Genomic DNA, 16253 nt, shown 5'->3' with positions numbered 1-16253 from the left:
AACTCGATCTCACTCTGGTTGTAGGTATGTAATATGAAAGAAATTTGAGCAAGTCTAATGATCATGACCCCAAAGTGAAGCACACTCTTAATTTGGACTAATTGACAATCTCAGTCAGGCTCTCGAATACCCCAGTGATTGTGGTTTTAATGCAATTGGCATAGAGTTCAGACACAGCATTGAATGGAGTATGGACAAACCTGGAGTATCTAAAAGAAGCAAAATAAATATCCTACACATATATTGCCTTAATGCAACAACTCTCCCTTTTAACCGCCCCTCTAACACCACCTAACCAAGCCATCTATCTCTTTAAGATTGCAACATGCAATCTCTCACAGCTACAGTTTAATATCTAATACGTTTCCCCCTCACTTTAGTTCATGTCTCCACCATCAGCATTCCACAGGGACCACTCTCTCTCTGACATCCTGGTCCACTCTTCCATCACGCCCAATTCCTCATCCCCTTCCCACTGCACCTTCCCATGTAACCGTAGAAAATGAACCACCTGCCTCTTTCCACCTCCTCACCATTTGGGGGCCTAAACACTCCTTTCAGGTTAAGCACTTGCTTCGGTTTGGTTTGTTCTATTTGCTGCTCCCAATGTCATCTCATTTATATTGGAGAGTCGAAACGCGGACTGGGTAACTGCTTTGTGGGACACCTTCACTCAGTGTGTAAGAGATAGATATCTTTCTGATAACAAAAAGTGATAAGGGGCTATGAGGAATAGCTGGATTTGAGACCAGGGAGAGATCAGCTGTGATGCGATTGAATGGCAGAGCAGACTCAAAGGGCTAAATTTGCCTACATCTGCTCCCCGTTCCTCTGTAAGCATTCTGTCACTTGCCATTTTAACTCAGCACCTTGTTCTCATGTCCGCCCTTGGCCTGTTAAAATGCTTGGCCTGTTAAGCTGGAAAAGCAGCACCTTATCTTCTGATTGGACCCACTGCAGCCTCAGGACTCAACATTGAGTTCAACTCCAGATTGCAAGCTTTCTCATCCATTTCAAGGATTTTTTTTCAAATATCTAACCCATCCCCTCTGCCAAACTTCACATGCACACAGCATCTGCCTTGTTCTTCGTTGCAGTCTCTCTCAGCTACAGTTTAATATTGAATGCATTTCTTCCTATTTTTAGTTCTGATGAAGAGTTAAAAGATCTTGAAACATTAACTTTGTTCTCTGTCTACAGATGCTGCTTTTCCAGAATTCTTTGTACCTAAGTGCTCTGCAGATACAGAACATTGAAACCAAATTTTTCTATTCATCAGCACTGATATCCCTACACTGATGAGCAAAAAGCGACCTGTAGAGAAATGTGATTGAAATAATTACATTGTTGAAACGCAGCTTCTAACAAGAATTAACTGCAATGATTTGTTGCTATAATTTCAGTTGTTGCACAACTTCACTTTGTAACAAGAGCTGTTTGTGCCTTGTGTCTATCTCTCCTTGTTAACTGTGTTTCAAGTCTCCACAACTGGCCAGGGATATTATCATGGAGACTAAGTGAGAATGTCAGGGCTGTAGGTAAATGTATCTGCTTGGATGAATTCCCAGTGCCATTCCTGAGAGGGGCTGGAGAGAATGGAGCTTCAGTGTACACCGAGCCTTTCTTTATTCATCCTTCTCTTCCCACATCAGTCTCCTCTTTGGGAATGTTATCAGTTGTAGAAGAAATGTATAGACTGGGGGAAAATAAAAAACAAATCCAAGTGGACCAGCAGAATCAGCAAACAAAGAGCTTCAGTGTTTTAACAGCCCTCTGAGCAGGATCTAGAAAGCTTATTAAATGACTCTGCCTTGCTTTCTTTTTTCTGTCTTTTGCCTGATGACTTCGGAAGATGGCTCCACTGTCGGCCCCCCTCTTCCCCCCTGCCTGCCACAGGTAACAGTTCATTGTGAACTGTAAAAATGAAATTGGACAATGGCGCTGATAGCTTTCTTCTGTGACTGACTTCAGTAAAAATTCAATCTTCCCTCTCTGGCTGTAAATGTGCAATATAAAAGAAGTTTGAGCAAGTCTAATGATCGTGACCCCAGAGTCAAGCGCAATCTTAATTAGCACTAATCGACAGTTTCAGTCAGGCTTTAGAATGTCCAATCCTTGTGGTTTTGATGCAATTGGCATGGAGTTCAGACACATCACTGAATGGAGCATGGACAAACCTGGAGTATCTAAAAGAAGCAAAATAAATATCCTTGACATATATTGTCTTAAAGCAACAATTCTCCCTTTTAACCGCCCGGGGGTTTTGTTGGGGACAGCACTTGTCTTCTGTTTTAGGGTGCCAATGAGGAATTGATTTGGATTTGTGGTATAAGAATGAGTAGGTTGAGCTGTGTGCTGATCTGAGGTTCCTTTGATTGTTTCTGGTGCCACACTTGTCCTTGACCAGATGTGTTCCTCCCCTAGGTACATTTTGTTCCGGAGAGCAATACAGTTGCTCAGATTGTCTACACAGATGAACAGGATCGACCGTCGCAGCAAGTGGTTTACACAGCAGATGGAACATCTTACACTTCTGTGGATGGGGCGGAACATACCCTGGTGTACATTCACCAAACAGATGGAGCACAGGTATGTGGTCATTTCACTCACTGGGGTTGAACAGTTGTGGTTCTGAAAGTTCATTTCATTATTTTTTTGCTGGGCCTTTGAAAGGAGACTAATTAGTCGGGCAGCAAGGTCGGTGCAGGCCTGGAGGTCCGGAGGTCCAAAGGGCCTGCTCCTGTACTGTGATTTTCATTGTTCTTCTAATTCAAGCCACTGTTTCTAACAAGGCACTAATAGATGTGATTTAATTTCCATTCTGGAGATGTTGTTACGGGGTGACTGAGACTGGGAATTGAATAACTAGAGATCTGAAATAAAAATAGAGAATGCTGGATAACCTCAACAAGCCTTGCAGCATCTGTGAATATAACATAAGAAATAGGAGCAGGAGTGGGCCATCTAGCCCCTCAAGCCTGCCCTGCCATTCAGTAAGATCATGGCTGATCTGAAGTGGATCAGTTCCACTTTCCGGCTTTCTCCCCATAACCCTTAATTCCCCTGTCTATCAAAAACCTATCTACCCATGACTTAAATATATTTAGTGAGGCAGCCTCCACCACTTCAATGGGCAAAGAATTCCAGAGATTCACCACCCTTTGAATGAAGAAGTTCCTCCTCAACTCTGATCTAAACTGCACCCCACCCCCACCGCCAACCCCCCTTATCTTGAGGTGGTGTCCTCTAGTCCTGCTATCCTTTCTAAGTGGGAAGAATCTCTCTACTTCTACCTTATCCATCCCCTTCATTATCTTGTATGTCTCTAAGATTCCCCCCCCCCCCAGCCTTCTAAACTCCAACGAGTACAGACCTAGTCTATTTCGTGTCTCATCTCTGGTATCAGCCTAGTGAACCTCCTCTGCACTCCCTCCAAGGCCAATATATCCTTTCGCAAATGCAGCAACCAAAACTGCACACAGTACTCCAGCTGCGGCCTCACCAGTGCCCTGTACAGTTGCAAGACCTCCCTGCTTTTATATTCAATCCCCCTCGCTATCAAGGCCAACATTCCATTCGCCTTCTTGATCACCTGCTGCACCTGCAGACTGGGTTTTTGCGACTCGTGCACAAGGACCCCCAGGTCCCTCTGCACCGTAGCATGCTGCAGCTTTTCGCCCTTTAAGTAGTAATCCCTCCTACTATTATTTCTGCCAGAGTGGATAACCTCACACTTGCTAACATTATACTCCATCTGCCAGGTCCCTCTGCACTGTAGCGTGTTGCAGCTTTTCGCCTTTTAAATAATAATAATAATATATGTGGAGAGAAACAGAGTTCACCTTTTGTATATATCTATAGAAGGGTCATTTAGGTCACAAATGTTAAGTCTGTTTCTCTGTAAAGACTCTGCCAGACCTGCATTTTCTGTGTTAATTATAACTGAATATTGAAGGCTATTCTTGCTTTAAGCAGGATGAGCAAAAAGGAAAAAGAGGTGGGGTAATGCTGTTAATAAGGGGTGAGATCAGTAAATGAGTGAAGGGTCAAGATGTAGAATCTGTTTATAGGCCACCAAAATGTCACAGTAAGTCAGGAAATTAGAGCTATGTGCAATTTGGGTAATACAGTAATAAAAGGTGACTTTAATTTACATATAGACCAGTAAACCTAATTAGCTTTGAATTCCTGGAGAGTGTAAGAGATGGGTTTTTGCGGAAGTATTTTAAAGACTCACGTGGAATTAGGTTATTTGAGAATTAATTGTGAATTATTGCAGAATTTAAGATTCTGCAATGAGAAAGAGCTAATTCATAACCTTGCTGTAAAGGAGTCTTTAGGAATCAGTGACCATAATATGTTAGAATTTTACGTTAAGCTTGAAAGTATGTTGTTTTTTTCTGAAAATGGGCTCTTAAATCCGAACCAAGGCAGTAAAGAGGAAATGAGGAGCAAGGTGGCTGTGGTGGATTGGGAAAATTCTTAAGATACATTGGCCTGTATTTAAAGAAGTACTGCATGGTCTGCAGCAAACTACATTCCTCTAAGACGCAAAAACCCAACAGGAAAGAAAAGTCAACCATGGCTAACAAAAGGAGTTAAAGATTGCATTAAATCAAAGAAGTGGCTTGTCAGCAAAGCTCGAGGATTGGGAACAGTTTAGAATCCAGCAAAGGAGGACCAAAAGACTTAGAGAAGACAGTAGGAGTGCCAGTTAGTGAGAAACATGAAGGCGGACTATAAAAGACTCTTTATGGATGTGAAAAGAAAAAGATTTGTAAGAATAAATGTATGGTCCATAACTGGTGGAGACAAGAGATTTTAGGCTGGAAAACAAGGAAAAGGTGGTGAACTAAAATAGTTCCTTTCTGTTTGTCTCCATGGAGCAAGATGCAGTAAAACAAAGGAACCAAGGGACTTAAGAAAAAAAGGAACTGAAATAAATTAGTATTAATAAATAGGTAGTCCTCAAAAAAAAATGGATCGAAGGCTGATGAAACCCCTGGAACAGGAGTTTTCTTTGTTATTTTAAGATGAGGTACACTCCACAGTGTTGAAGAAGGTGGCTGTCAAGATAGCAGATGCACTGGTGATAATCTTTCAAAATTCTGACAAGGTTCCTGCAAAGTAGAGAGAGGGTGGTGAATCTTTGAAATTCTCGACCCCGGTGGGCTGTGAAAGCTCAATCATTGAGCGTGTTCAAGACAGAAATCGGTTAAATACTAATGACATCAAGGGACATGGGGATAGTGGGAGAAAAATGATCAGCCGTAGTTTGCTTCAATGCCGAGGAGGCTTGACGGGCCAAATGGCCTACTCCTGTTCCTATGTTCCTGAGCCACGATCCTGGGGTTGTTGGGGGGGTAGTAGTAATGGGTAAGGAAACACTTTGCACCCAAATGGGTGTCCCATATACCTTCACATACCATCCAGTTATTACATTGCACATTGGTGGAAGATCGTAATTGTATCCCTTCAGCAACCAGGATCTATTGGGTAAATGTTTCACATTTGGCCAGGAGGAAATGCAAACCTTTGATACAGATGAATTTGCAACATGTGAAGTTTTTCTCAGTGTGTGATGCTACTGGTCCTGGCCAGAGTGGAGTGTGTTGGAGGTAATGGTAAATTTGGAAGATCTGGTGTTAAGTTCAACATCGACAGGTTATCATCAGTCTTAGAACCATAGAAAATTACAACACAGAAACAGGCTTTTTGGCCCTTCTTGCCTGTGCCGAACCATTTTTTTTGCCTAGTCCCACTGACCTGCACTTGAACCATATCCCTCCACACCCCTCTCATCCATGAACCTGTCCAAGTTTTTCTTAAATGTTAAAAGTGAATCCGCGTTTACCACTTTATCCAGCAGCTCATTCCACACTCCCACCACTCTCTGCATGAAGAAGCCCCCCCTAATACTCCCTTTAAACTTTTCTCCTTTCACCCTGAACCCATGCCGTCTGGTTTTTTTCTCCCCTAGCCTCTGGAAAAAGCCTGCTTGCATTCACCCTATCTATACCCATCAAAATCTTATACACCTCTATCAAATCTCCCCTCGTTCTTCTACGCTCCAGGGAATAAAGTCCTAACCTATTCAATCTCTCTCTGTAACTCAGCTTCTCAAGTCCCGGCAACATCCTCGTGAACCTTCTCTGCACTCTTTCAACCTTATTTACATCCTTCCTGTAACTAGGTGACCAAAACTGTACACAATACTCTAAATTCGGCCTCATCAATGTCTTATATAACCTTACCATAACACTCCAACTTTTATACTCGATACCCTGATTTATAAAGGCCAGAAACACTCTTTATGACCCTATCCACCTGTCTTCATGACAGTCTTAGTACTTCCTGATGTGGCTAAGAGTAAATGTCGGTTTGATAATGTTCATGCTAAGCACTAGGACTTCTGACAATGTTATTGGTGCTGTATTAATACAGTTATAATACATTCACCTTGCAAACCACCTTTCTGCTGAGGAATGAAATAAGTGAAGCTTTTCTTTTAGGGTTAAGAGGCTGTGAAATGTGCTCTAATTGGTATCTTCAACTAAAATCAATAACTGTACTGGTTAATGCCTTTTGTTTCTCCAGGCTGTTTTTGCAGATCAGTCCCAGGTAGCGTACATCCAACAGGATGCAACTACTCAGCAGGTAAGGTGGCAAGAGAGCAAACTTCAACTCTGATCTGTGCAGAATGTGTTAAACTGATGTGATCCTTCCTGTGATGGAATGGTAATTATGTACAGTCTATTAACCAAAGCAGAGAGCTATAGATTTATTTCTGTTTATACAGGCTGGTGGAGGGCTCTCTGTTCTGTGTTATGATCACATGAGGATTGGTAAAAATGATTCCCTTATTCGAACACTCCAGGTCTGACCATAACTGGGTTTTTTTCCCATTGAGAGAGGAACTGCTTTATCAATACTGCAAGACATCCACTATGGATGCTTTTAGATTTTAAGAATTAGCCAGACAGGTTTCCCAAATTTAAACAAAGAGCAAGGTAAGTTTATTGAAATGACTTCCTGAACGTCAAAAAAAAACAAAGTAAATTACAACTGCCATTCAGGATTTACACACTCCTACCCACACACGCACACACACTCTGTAGTACAGTTGGTAAATTAAGAGGATAGTTTAAGAATTTTTTATAGTTCGTGAAGAAGTAATAAGAAAGGAGTATATAGTTAACTGTTTTTTGGCTGGCCTCAAAGTGATGATTCAGTGTTGTGACCATTTTCTTCAGTCTTCGTGAACATTGTTGTGTGGAACAGACACCCACATTTTATTCCCAAAGATCTCAGTTTGTAGTAGACTTTTCTTCATAGGGTGATTACTTACGAATCCTAGCACAAGAGCAAGAGAACTTCTTTGTAGCCTACTAGGTCAGCATTCTGATTTCTTCAGCTTGGTAAACAGTTCTGAACATGCTGCTTGCTGGCTTTATATTCCAGAGAAATTTCATGTACCCATGTCTTGTCCTTATTCGTTTTGACAACAGGTTAAGGTATTTGATGATTAATTTCCAAAACATTTGAAGAGTTTAGAACGGAGTTGAGGAGGAGCTTCTTCACTCAAAGGGTGGTGAATCTCTGGAATTCTCTGCCCGTTGAAGTGGTGGAGGCTACCTCGCTAAATATTTTTAAGACGCGGGTTGATGGGTTTTTGATGAGAGAGGGGATTAAGGGTTATGGGGAGAGGGCGGGAATGTGGAACTGAGCCACGACAGATCAGCCATGATCTTATTGAATGGCGGGGCAGGCTCGAAGGGCTAGATGGCCTACTCCTACTCCTATTTCTTATGTTCTTATGTTCTTTCATGCTTCCCATTCTCATTCGGGTGGAATAAAGTTGTACGTTGTGTCTGGCTGGCAGTGTTCCGTTGTCTTAATAGGACTTAAAGGCCAGCATGGATTTACTGAGGAAAAATCATGCTTGATGAATCTATTGGAGTTCTTTGTGGATGTAACTAGTAGAGTTGATCAAGGAGAAATGGTGGATAAGGGTTATTTTGACTTCCAGAAGGCTTTTGACAAGGTCTTGCATGGCAGACTACTATGTAAAGTTAATCATAGGATTCTGGTAGTGTCTTGAGATGGATAGAAAGCTGGTTAGCAGATAGGAAGCAAAGAGTTGGCATAAATGTGATTTTTTTTTTCCCATTGGCAGGTAGTAATTAGTGAGGTAGCACCAGGATATGTGCTAGGACCCCAACTGTTCACATATATTAATGATTTGGAAGAGGGAACTAAATGTATTATCTCCAAATTTGCAGATGATACTAAACTGTGAGGAGGATGCTGAGATGCTTCAGCGTGATTTGACAGGCTGAGCAGATGCAGTATAATGGAGGTTATCTACTTCAATTGCAAAAATAGGAAGGCAGATTATTATTTGGGTATAAATTGAGAGAGGTGGATACTCAATGAGACCTTGGTGTCCTCGTACATCAGTCACTGAAAGTACAGCAGGCAATAAAGAAGGCAAATGGTATGTTGGTCTTCATAGTGAGAGGATTTGAGTATTGGGATAGGGATGTTTTACTCCATGCTATTGGCTGTTAGTGAGGCCACAGCTGTAGTATTGTGTACAGTTTTGGTGTCTTTATCTGAGGAAGGATGTCCTTGCTATAGCGAGAGTGCAGCGAAGGTTTATCAGGCTGATTCCTGAGATGGCAGGCCTTTCATATGAGGAGAGACTCAAGTTGGTTCGGATAATATTCATTGGAGTTTGGAAGAGTGAGTGATAAAGGAGCAGTGTTCTGAAAGCTCGTGATTGGAGATAAACCTGTTGGACTTTAACCTATTGTGAGACTACTTACATTGCTGACCCCAGTTCAATGCTGGCATCTCCACGTCATTGCTGTGGTGAGGGAGGCAACATTGCTTTTAGGGGAAAATTGAATGAAGACTTGAAACAGAGGAAGAGTAGGGCATTAGGATTTATTTTACAGGCCCCTCGTGATGATCATAGACATAATTATCTGAACGGTCCCCAATCACAAAGAAATTCAGTGTAATCATCTATAAGGGGGAGGTGGTAGCATTATGGTATTATCACTGGATTACAATTCCAGAGACCCAGGAAAATGCTCTGGAGACGGGTTCAAATCTCACCATGGCAGATGGTGAAATCTCAATTCAATAAGAAATCTGGAATTGAAAGCCTAATGATGACCATGTGATTGTCTGAAATGTTGTTGTCCTTAGCTGGTCTGGCCTGCATGTGACTCTGCAATATGGTTGACTTTTAGCTTGCCCTTTGAGGGAAATTAGGGATGGCTGTTGGTCCAGCTGGGTACACCCACATCCCGTAAATGAATAAAAATACAGCTCCCGCATTTTGGAAAAAGTAGTAGGGCATGGTGTCCACCTTACTAGGACAGACCTGAAGGAGATGTGAAACTAATAATAAAGTGTACACTGTATTCATTAAATATCAAATAACAGTGTAAGTAAGTAGAGTAATGAAACTGTTCTTTCACTTCAGGCACTTAAGTGGGAAGTGTACTATGATCAGGTTACCTGCTTTGGTCACGTTGAAATGGAGAACTCAGTCTGTTGGCATTATGGATCACGGAAAAATTGAAGCCTTGCAAGGCCATTGAGGAGAGAGTTTTGTAGAGGAATGCAGAATATAAAGAGGAATAGAAGAGATTAATACTGAGCACTATTTCTAGTTAAACCATAACTCCTGGATAAGGAATCAGAGGTTCAAACTGCTAAAAGACAGGTTCATATGGGAAAACCCCTCCTCATACCACAAGGCTGTTTCTTGGTGATGGGAGTGATGGAGTGGAAACCACAAGAATGATTTGATAGGTAATCCTACACTCTTCTTTCCAAGCCTAGATTTAAAGAACTTTAATTCATTCAGATTCTGTGCTCTCCTGTCCTGAACCAGCTCCCTGTGTTCCAGAACAATCCAGATTAGCTGCATGCAAAATCCTGGACCAAGTCTTTGTAATTGAAAACAATCATTCTTTCCCTTCTTCAAAAATCTGGAGTACACAAAATGAATTTTCAAACACGCTATATTTCACTTTACCAGAAGCAGATCAGTGCATGGGGGGAAGGTTTGACTGGGTTACAGTTTGGACTAAATGACAAATTTCAGATGGATAAGGTTCAAGTCATATTTTATTGTCTTGTTTTATCTTTCACTTTCTGAGGTGAAGGTGAATTATTTGAAAATTACTTGATGAAATGAATAAACCAGATCTGACATATCACTTGATCGCTGTTTATTTATTCTGACAGATTGATTTATTTATGCCCAGGTAACAGTTCTTCTGCCTGCCAGCCAGAATGTGACCGGTACCAATCTGGCAGTCCTTGGCAGTGTGACAGAAGCGCAACAGCCAATGACAGAGAACAATTCTCAGGTAAAGTATTAACAATTTATTAGAGATGTTACGCATGAGCTTCATGACCACCTGACTTAAGTTTGTGAATCCACATCTGTTAGTAGAGGCAGGAGAATGTTCATGTAGTCTCCCGAGGTACTGGAGTAATCGTAAAATACAATCATAGAAGAATCTTAAAACGAGAGGCTGACAAGGATGGGCTTTTAACAGGGACTGAAGATGGGCAAAGGAGTGATTGCTCTTTAATTGAGGGCAACAAAGTGAAGAAGTTGGTTCATCGTGATCATGAACCCTAGTAACTTGGTCTGATTTTATTTCCCCAGGCCCTTTTGCCCATTTCAAATAACGGAATACCTCAGATTACCGGAGCCAGCGACTCTGTGCAGGAAATGCCAGAAACAATGGACACAGCTGAACAAGACCTGGACTCTGAAGAAGATGAGGATGAAGATGAGGAAGAAGATGATGTAGACTCATCTGATATCGATGATTGGGAAGCAGGTGGTCCTCGACCCTTCAATCCATGTGATTTATGTAAGTGAGAAAAAACACATCGCAATTTTCTCTACCACTGAATGTCGAGGAAGAATTACTATCTTTTAAAAGTACCAACAATATTTTAGTTCTTCTCGGCTGCTAATTGCAAATTAGAGGGTCACAAGGCTACTGTCAGGATGGTACAGTTAACAATTTAGTTTAATAAGTAAATTTCTCCTTGAATAAAACTCTTGAATTTTCCTTATGGTCATGTGATCTTCCCACAGGGTGTGAGGATTGTAATAAAGCTCATCCATCAGCATGCCTCAAACATGGTTCCCTGCACTGCATTCCCAACCGGCCTGTCCTGAGCCGGGCTCGGGCTAGTCTGCCTCTTATTCTCTACATCAACCGATTTGCTGGGGGCATCTTCTCCAAGAGGCGCATTCCAAAACGCACGCAGTTTGGTCCTGTAGAGGGTCCGTTAGTTAAGCAGTCTGAGCTCACAGATGACTACATTCATTTAAAGGTATGTGTTTGGCCTGAGCAGATACACGTTTTAGTTTGCAACGCAGCGTGGGTCTACAGACTTGAAATTTACTCTGTAGAATTGTTAGTTATTACTGAAATCGGAATCATTATCGATAAGTTTCAAACTGCTGAAGGTACGAAAGGTTTCTGTTTTGTATTTCCCTTTTTGCTTTTTTGTGACTCTTGATGGTTGTCTGAAAGCTATTGGTGTTATAAAATTCTGAATTGGCATTAGCAACACTGAGGTGAACTTTGATATGTTTAGATTCAGAGTATACTGTGCTAGTAACACACACCCTCCCCATCAACCTCAGGTATGTATGCCCCCACTTGCTATTCACTCGTGTGTTAGTTCCTGCTTTTCATATTGGCTGCCTTGTGGCTTTTCTGAAGTAAGATTGTTGATTCATTGCCTGAATTAAGGACATCTGAGGATCTGTGTCATCTGGGTTGATAGTCCCCAAATACTTTACATCTTGTAAACAGCAGTCCGATCCAGATTATAAAATTGAGAAGTCCTTGACCAACTGTGACACAGCCAGAAAAATGTAAATGTGTCTTTGAAATGTTGCCTGTTGGGAAGGTGAACTAAGATTGTTGTTGACCAATAATGGAAGAAGGTTTGTCTGGGTGTGTTCAACCGCTGCATAATGTGTCTGTGGTTCAACAGCATGGGCGGCATGGTGGTACAATGGTTAGCACTGTTCCTTCAAAGCGCCAGGGATCTGGGTTCAATCCTGGCCTTGGGTGTCTGTCTGTCTGTATGGAGTTTGCATGTTCTCTCTGTGTCTGTGTGGGTTTCCTCCCATACTCCAAAGATGCGCAGGTTAGGTGGATTGACCATGCTAAATTGCCCCTTTGTGTCCCAAGATATGTAGGTTAGGGGGATTATCAGGGTAAATACTTGGAGCTATGGGGAACAGATCTGGGCGGGATTGCCCCTTAGTGTCAGGGGGATTACATGGGGCTACAAGAATAGGGCCTGGGTGGGATTGGTATTGGTGCAGACTCAATGGGCTGAATGACCTCTTTCTGCACTGCAGGGATTCTATGATGTTTCCTGTAAACCAGTGGAGATTAATTCCTGTTTGTCAATATAGTTGCAGAGTGGGAGGTCCATTGTTCTGAACCTAGGCAGGTCTATGATGGGTTTCTATTAGGTGACCAAGTTGTGGATGTGAAATCCTGGATTTCAGTTTGAGATTGATTGGATCTCTTGTTGGTTGAGTTGGCAGCAATGGAATCTGATTCAGATATTGTAGGTGCACATTCCATACTGGGGCGTTGACTAACTTGTCCAGTTCTGATAATGGCTGTGTTCAAGATTCTGTGGCATTGTTTGGACATGAGGGAATTTTTTGCAATACACTTGTCAACAATGATTCCTCAAAAAATGAAGCATTTATCCTTAGTAGAAACTTGAACAAGTTTTAGTTCAGTTTAGCTCCCACAAACCAATGTTTGTAAATATATAAATGGAATTAACATTTGCTCATAAGAGTGATCTTTGTGAAGTATTGCTGGAGCAAAATAGCTGCACTGTTGCCAACATAACAATGGCATGCTTTGAAAAAATTAATTGTGTGAAGCACTTTGATGCATCAGTGATGCTCAGGCTGTATATTAATGCAAGCTTGCTTTCTTCTCAACAGGTTGCTATGGGAGTAGGAAAGGAGGATTGTAAGGATGGGGAGAAACCAGGGGATCTGTGGTTTGATCTTTCTGATGAGAACTTGTGCAACTGGATGATGTTTGTACGTCAAGCACAGAACCACTTGGAGCAGAACCTGGTGGTGTATCAGTATGGCAAGAACCTCTACTTCACCACCATCAAACATATTGAACCCAAGCAGGAACTCAAGGTAAAAATAATACATGGTGTGTAATGATTGGGCTGCAAGTGGTTATCTGCTCAAATTATCCACCTACCTTGTTGACTCCAGGCCTTGCACAGTCTGTGGATTACTTCCAATTATTGTGCCTATGAGAGTCAGAGTAGGAAATGAGAGAGGATCATTGCATGGCTTGAGGCATGATGCATGAGGAAAGACTTCAGATTGTTAGGGAAACCAGCCTCCCACCCATTGACTCTTGTCTACACTTTGCATTGCCTCGGAAAAGCAGTCAGCGTAATCAAGGATCTCGTGCACCCTGGACATTCTCTCTTTCACCTTTCTTGCATTGGGAAAAAGATACAAATGTGTGACGTCATGTACCAACCGAGTTGATCTTTCTCAACACCACGTACAAGTAAAAAAGAAGCATAAAGCAGAGAGAGTGGATGGATTGATCAAAGAGGGACGATGTACCTTATTTGATCATGTTGTGAAATTGTGCTTTGTACCAAAAAATTATATTTTTAGTTTACTGGTTGAATACAAGTTGGGTCACTTAAGGGTTACAAAGTGGCTAGGAATGAGTTTTAAAAAAGGCTTTAGAAGAGCTAGGAGGGGGCATGAGAAGTCCTTGGTGGGTCGGATCAAGGAAAACCCCAAGGCCTTTTACTCTTATGTGAGAAATAAAAGAATGACCAGGATGAGGTTAGGGCCAGTCAAGGATAGTAGTGGGAACTTGTGCATAGAGTCAGAAGAGATAGGTGAGGCATTGAATGAATACTTTTCTTCAGTGTTCACTAAGGAGAGGGGCCATGTTTTTGAGGATGAGTGCGTGATACAGGTGATAGGATGGAGGAGGTAGATGTTCTGAGCAAAGATGTATTAGCAATTTTGAAAAACCTGAGGGTGGATAAGTCCCCTGGGCCAGATGGGATACATCCTAGGATACTTCCGGAAGCAAGGGATGAGATTGCGGAGCCTTTAGTTTTGGTCTTCACTGACCTTGGGGATTGTGCCAGAAGACTGGAGAGTGGTGAATGTTGTTCCTCCCTTCAAGAAAGGGAATAGGAATGACCCTGGTAATTATAGGTCAGTTAGTCTTACTTCAGTGGTCAGTAAGTTAATGGAAAAGGTCTGGAGGGATAGGATTTATGACCATTTAGAAAGATGCAGCTTAATCCGGGATAGTCAGCGTGGTTTCGTGAGGGGTAACTCTTGGTTCACAAATCTGGTTGAATTCTTTGAGGAGGTAACTCAGTGTGTCGATGAAGGTAGAGCAGTTGGTGTCATACGCATGGATTTTAGTAAGATGTTTGATAAGGTTCCCCATGGTAGGCTCATGAAGAAAATAAGGATGTGTGGAATAAAAGGAAATTTGGCCGATTGGATAAATAACTGGCTGTCTCATAGAAGTGGGTATGCCGGCGTTGGACTGGCGTAAACACAGTAAAAAGTCTGACAACACCAGGTTTTAGTCCAACCTATTTATTTGATAATATACTCGCAAGCTTTCGGGTTAGCCCCTTCGTCAGGTGACGAAGGGGCTAACCCGAAAGCTTGCGAGTATATTATCAAATAAATAGGTTGGACTAAAACCTGGTGTTGTCAGACTTTTTACTGTGTCTCATAGAAGACAGAGGGTGGTGGTGGAGGGAAAATTTTCAGACTGGAGGCCAGTTACCAGCGGTGTACCACAGGGGTCAGTGCTGGGTCCTCTGCTATTTGTGATTTTTATCAATGACTTGGAAGAAGGGGCTGAAGGGTGGGTTAGAAAATTTGCTGATGACGCCAAGATTGGTGGAGTAGTGGATGAGGTGGAGGGCTGTTGTAGGCTGCAAAGAGACATTGATAGGATGCAGAGCTGGGCCGAAACGTGGCAGATGAAGTTTAACCCTGATAAGTGCGAGGGGATTCATTTTGGTAGGACAAACTTGAATGCGGATTACAAGGTCAACGGCAGGGTTCTGAGGAATGTGGAGGAACAGAGAGATCTTGGGGTTCATATCCACAGATCTCTGAAGATTGCTACTCAAGTGGATAGAGCTGTGAAGAAGGTGTGTTGGTGTTTATTAACAGGGGTTTGAGTTTAAGAGTCTTAGGGTTATCCTGCAGCTATTCAGGACCTTGGTGAGACCACATTTGGAATATTGTGTTCAGTTCTGGTCACCTCACTATAAGAAGGATGTGGAAGCATTGGAGAGAGTGCAGAGGAGATTTACCAGGATGCTGCCTGGTTTGGAGGGTAGGTCTTATGAGGAAAGATTGAGGGAGCTGGGGCTTTTCTCATTAGAGCGGAGGAGGATGAGAGGTGACTTAATAGAGGTTTATAAGATGATGAGGGGGCTAGATAGAGAGGACATTCAGAGACTGTTTCCTCAGGTAGATGTAGCTGTTACTAGGGGGCATAACTATAAGGTTCATGGTGGGAGTTATAGGAGGGATGTTCGAGGTAGATTCTTCACTCAGAGAGTGGTTAGGTTGTGGAATACACTGCTTGCTGTGATAGTGGAGTCGGACACTTTAGGAGCTTCCAAGCGGTTTTTGGATAGGCACATGGAGCACTCCAGAATGATAAAGAGTGGGATAGCTTGACTTTGGGTTTGGATGTAGCTCAGCACAGTATCAAGGGCCGACGGGCCTGTACTATGCTGTACAGTTCTATGTTCTAATAATACCCAAAACTGATCTGCTTTTTAATAAAACTTTCCTTTAACAGAACATTCCAGAGGCAGGTATAGGACAATTCCGATTATTTCATCAATAGTGTTTGCTGAGAACCAGCTGGATCAGGGCACGAATTTCATGTTCAGTATTTTTCAGATGGTTTATGAGTAACGGGTCAAAACAAATTTCAAGTCCACACTTTGCCAACCCCATTCACAAGGGACTTTGGAATGCTGCCACTCACCCCTTAAGGCAATGATATTGACATACTGCTACATGCCAAAGGGCTTCTTCTGCACTGTGTGATTCTATGAATACTCCCCGTGACTGGAAGTAAAGGCTGAGATTTCTCCTTAGTTCCTTCAAATTAGTT

At 42.2% G+C, this 16253-nt stretch overlaps 1 protein-coding gene across 6 annotated transcripts in view; it reads left to right on the top strand.

The window, feature by feature from the left end:
• prdm10 (PR domain containing 10) overlaps nt 1-16253 on the top strand; it is a 151054-nt gene that overhangs the window by 33692 nt on the left and 101109 nt on the right. For all 6 annotated transcript variants that reach the window (XM_080214528.1, XM_080214524.1, XM_080214527.1 and 3 more), the window contains 6 exons: nt 2425-2589; nt 6598-6657; nt 10287-10391; nt 10697-10907; nt 11138-11379; nt 13034-13243. In XM_080214528.1, the coding sequence (XP_080070654.1) occupies nt 2425-2589; nt 6598-6657; nt 10287-10391; nt 10697-10907; nt 11138-11379; nt 13034-13243 (993 nt within the window). The remainder of the gene's footprint in view (nt 1-2424; nt 2590-6597; nt 6658-10286; nt 10392-10696; nt 10908-11137; nt 11380-13033; nt 13244-16253) is intronic.

The sequence above is a fragment of the Carcharhinus amblyrhynchos genome, chromosome 29, assembly GCF_965287045.1.
Source record: "Carcharhinus amblyrhynchos chromosome 29, sCarAmb.v2.hapA, whole genome shotgun sequence".
Taxonomy (NCBI): Eukaryota; Metazoa; Chordata; class Chondrichthyes; order Carcharhiniformes; family Carcharhinidae; genus Carcharhinus; species Carcharhinus amblyrhynchos.
The sequence above is the reverse complement of the archived record's forward strand: the minus strand, read 5'-3'. Positions and strand labels throughout refer to the sequence as shown.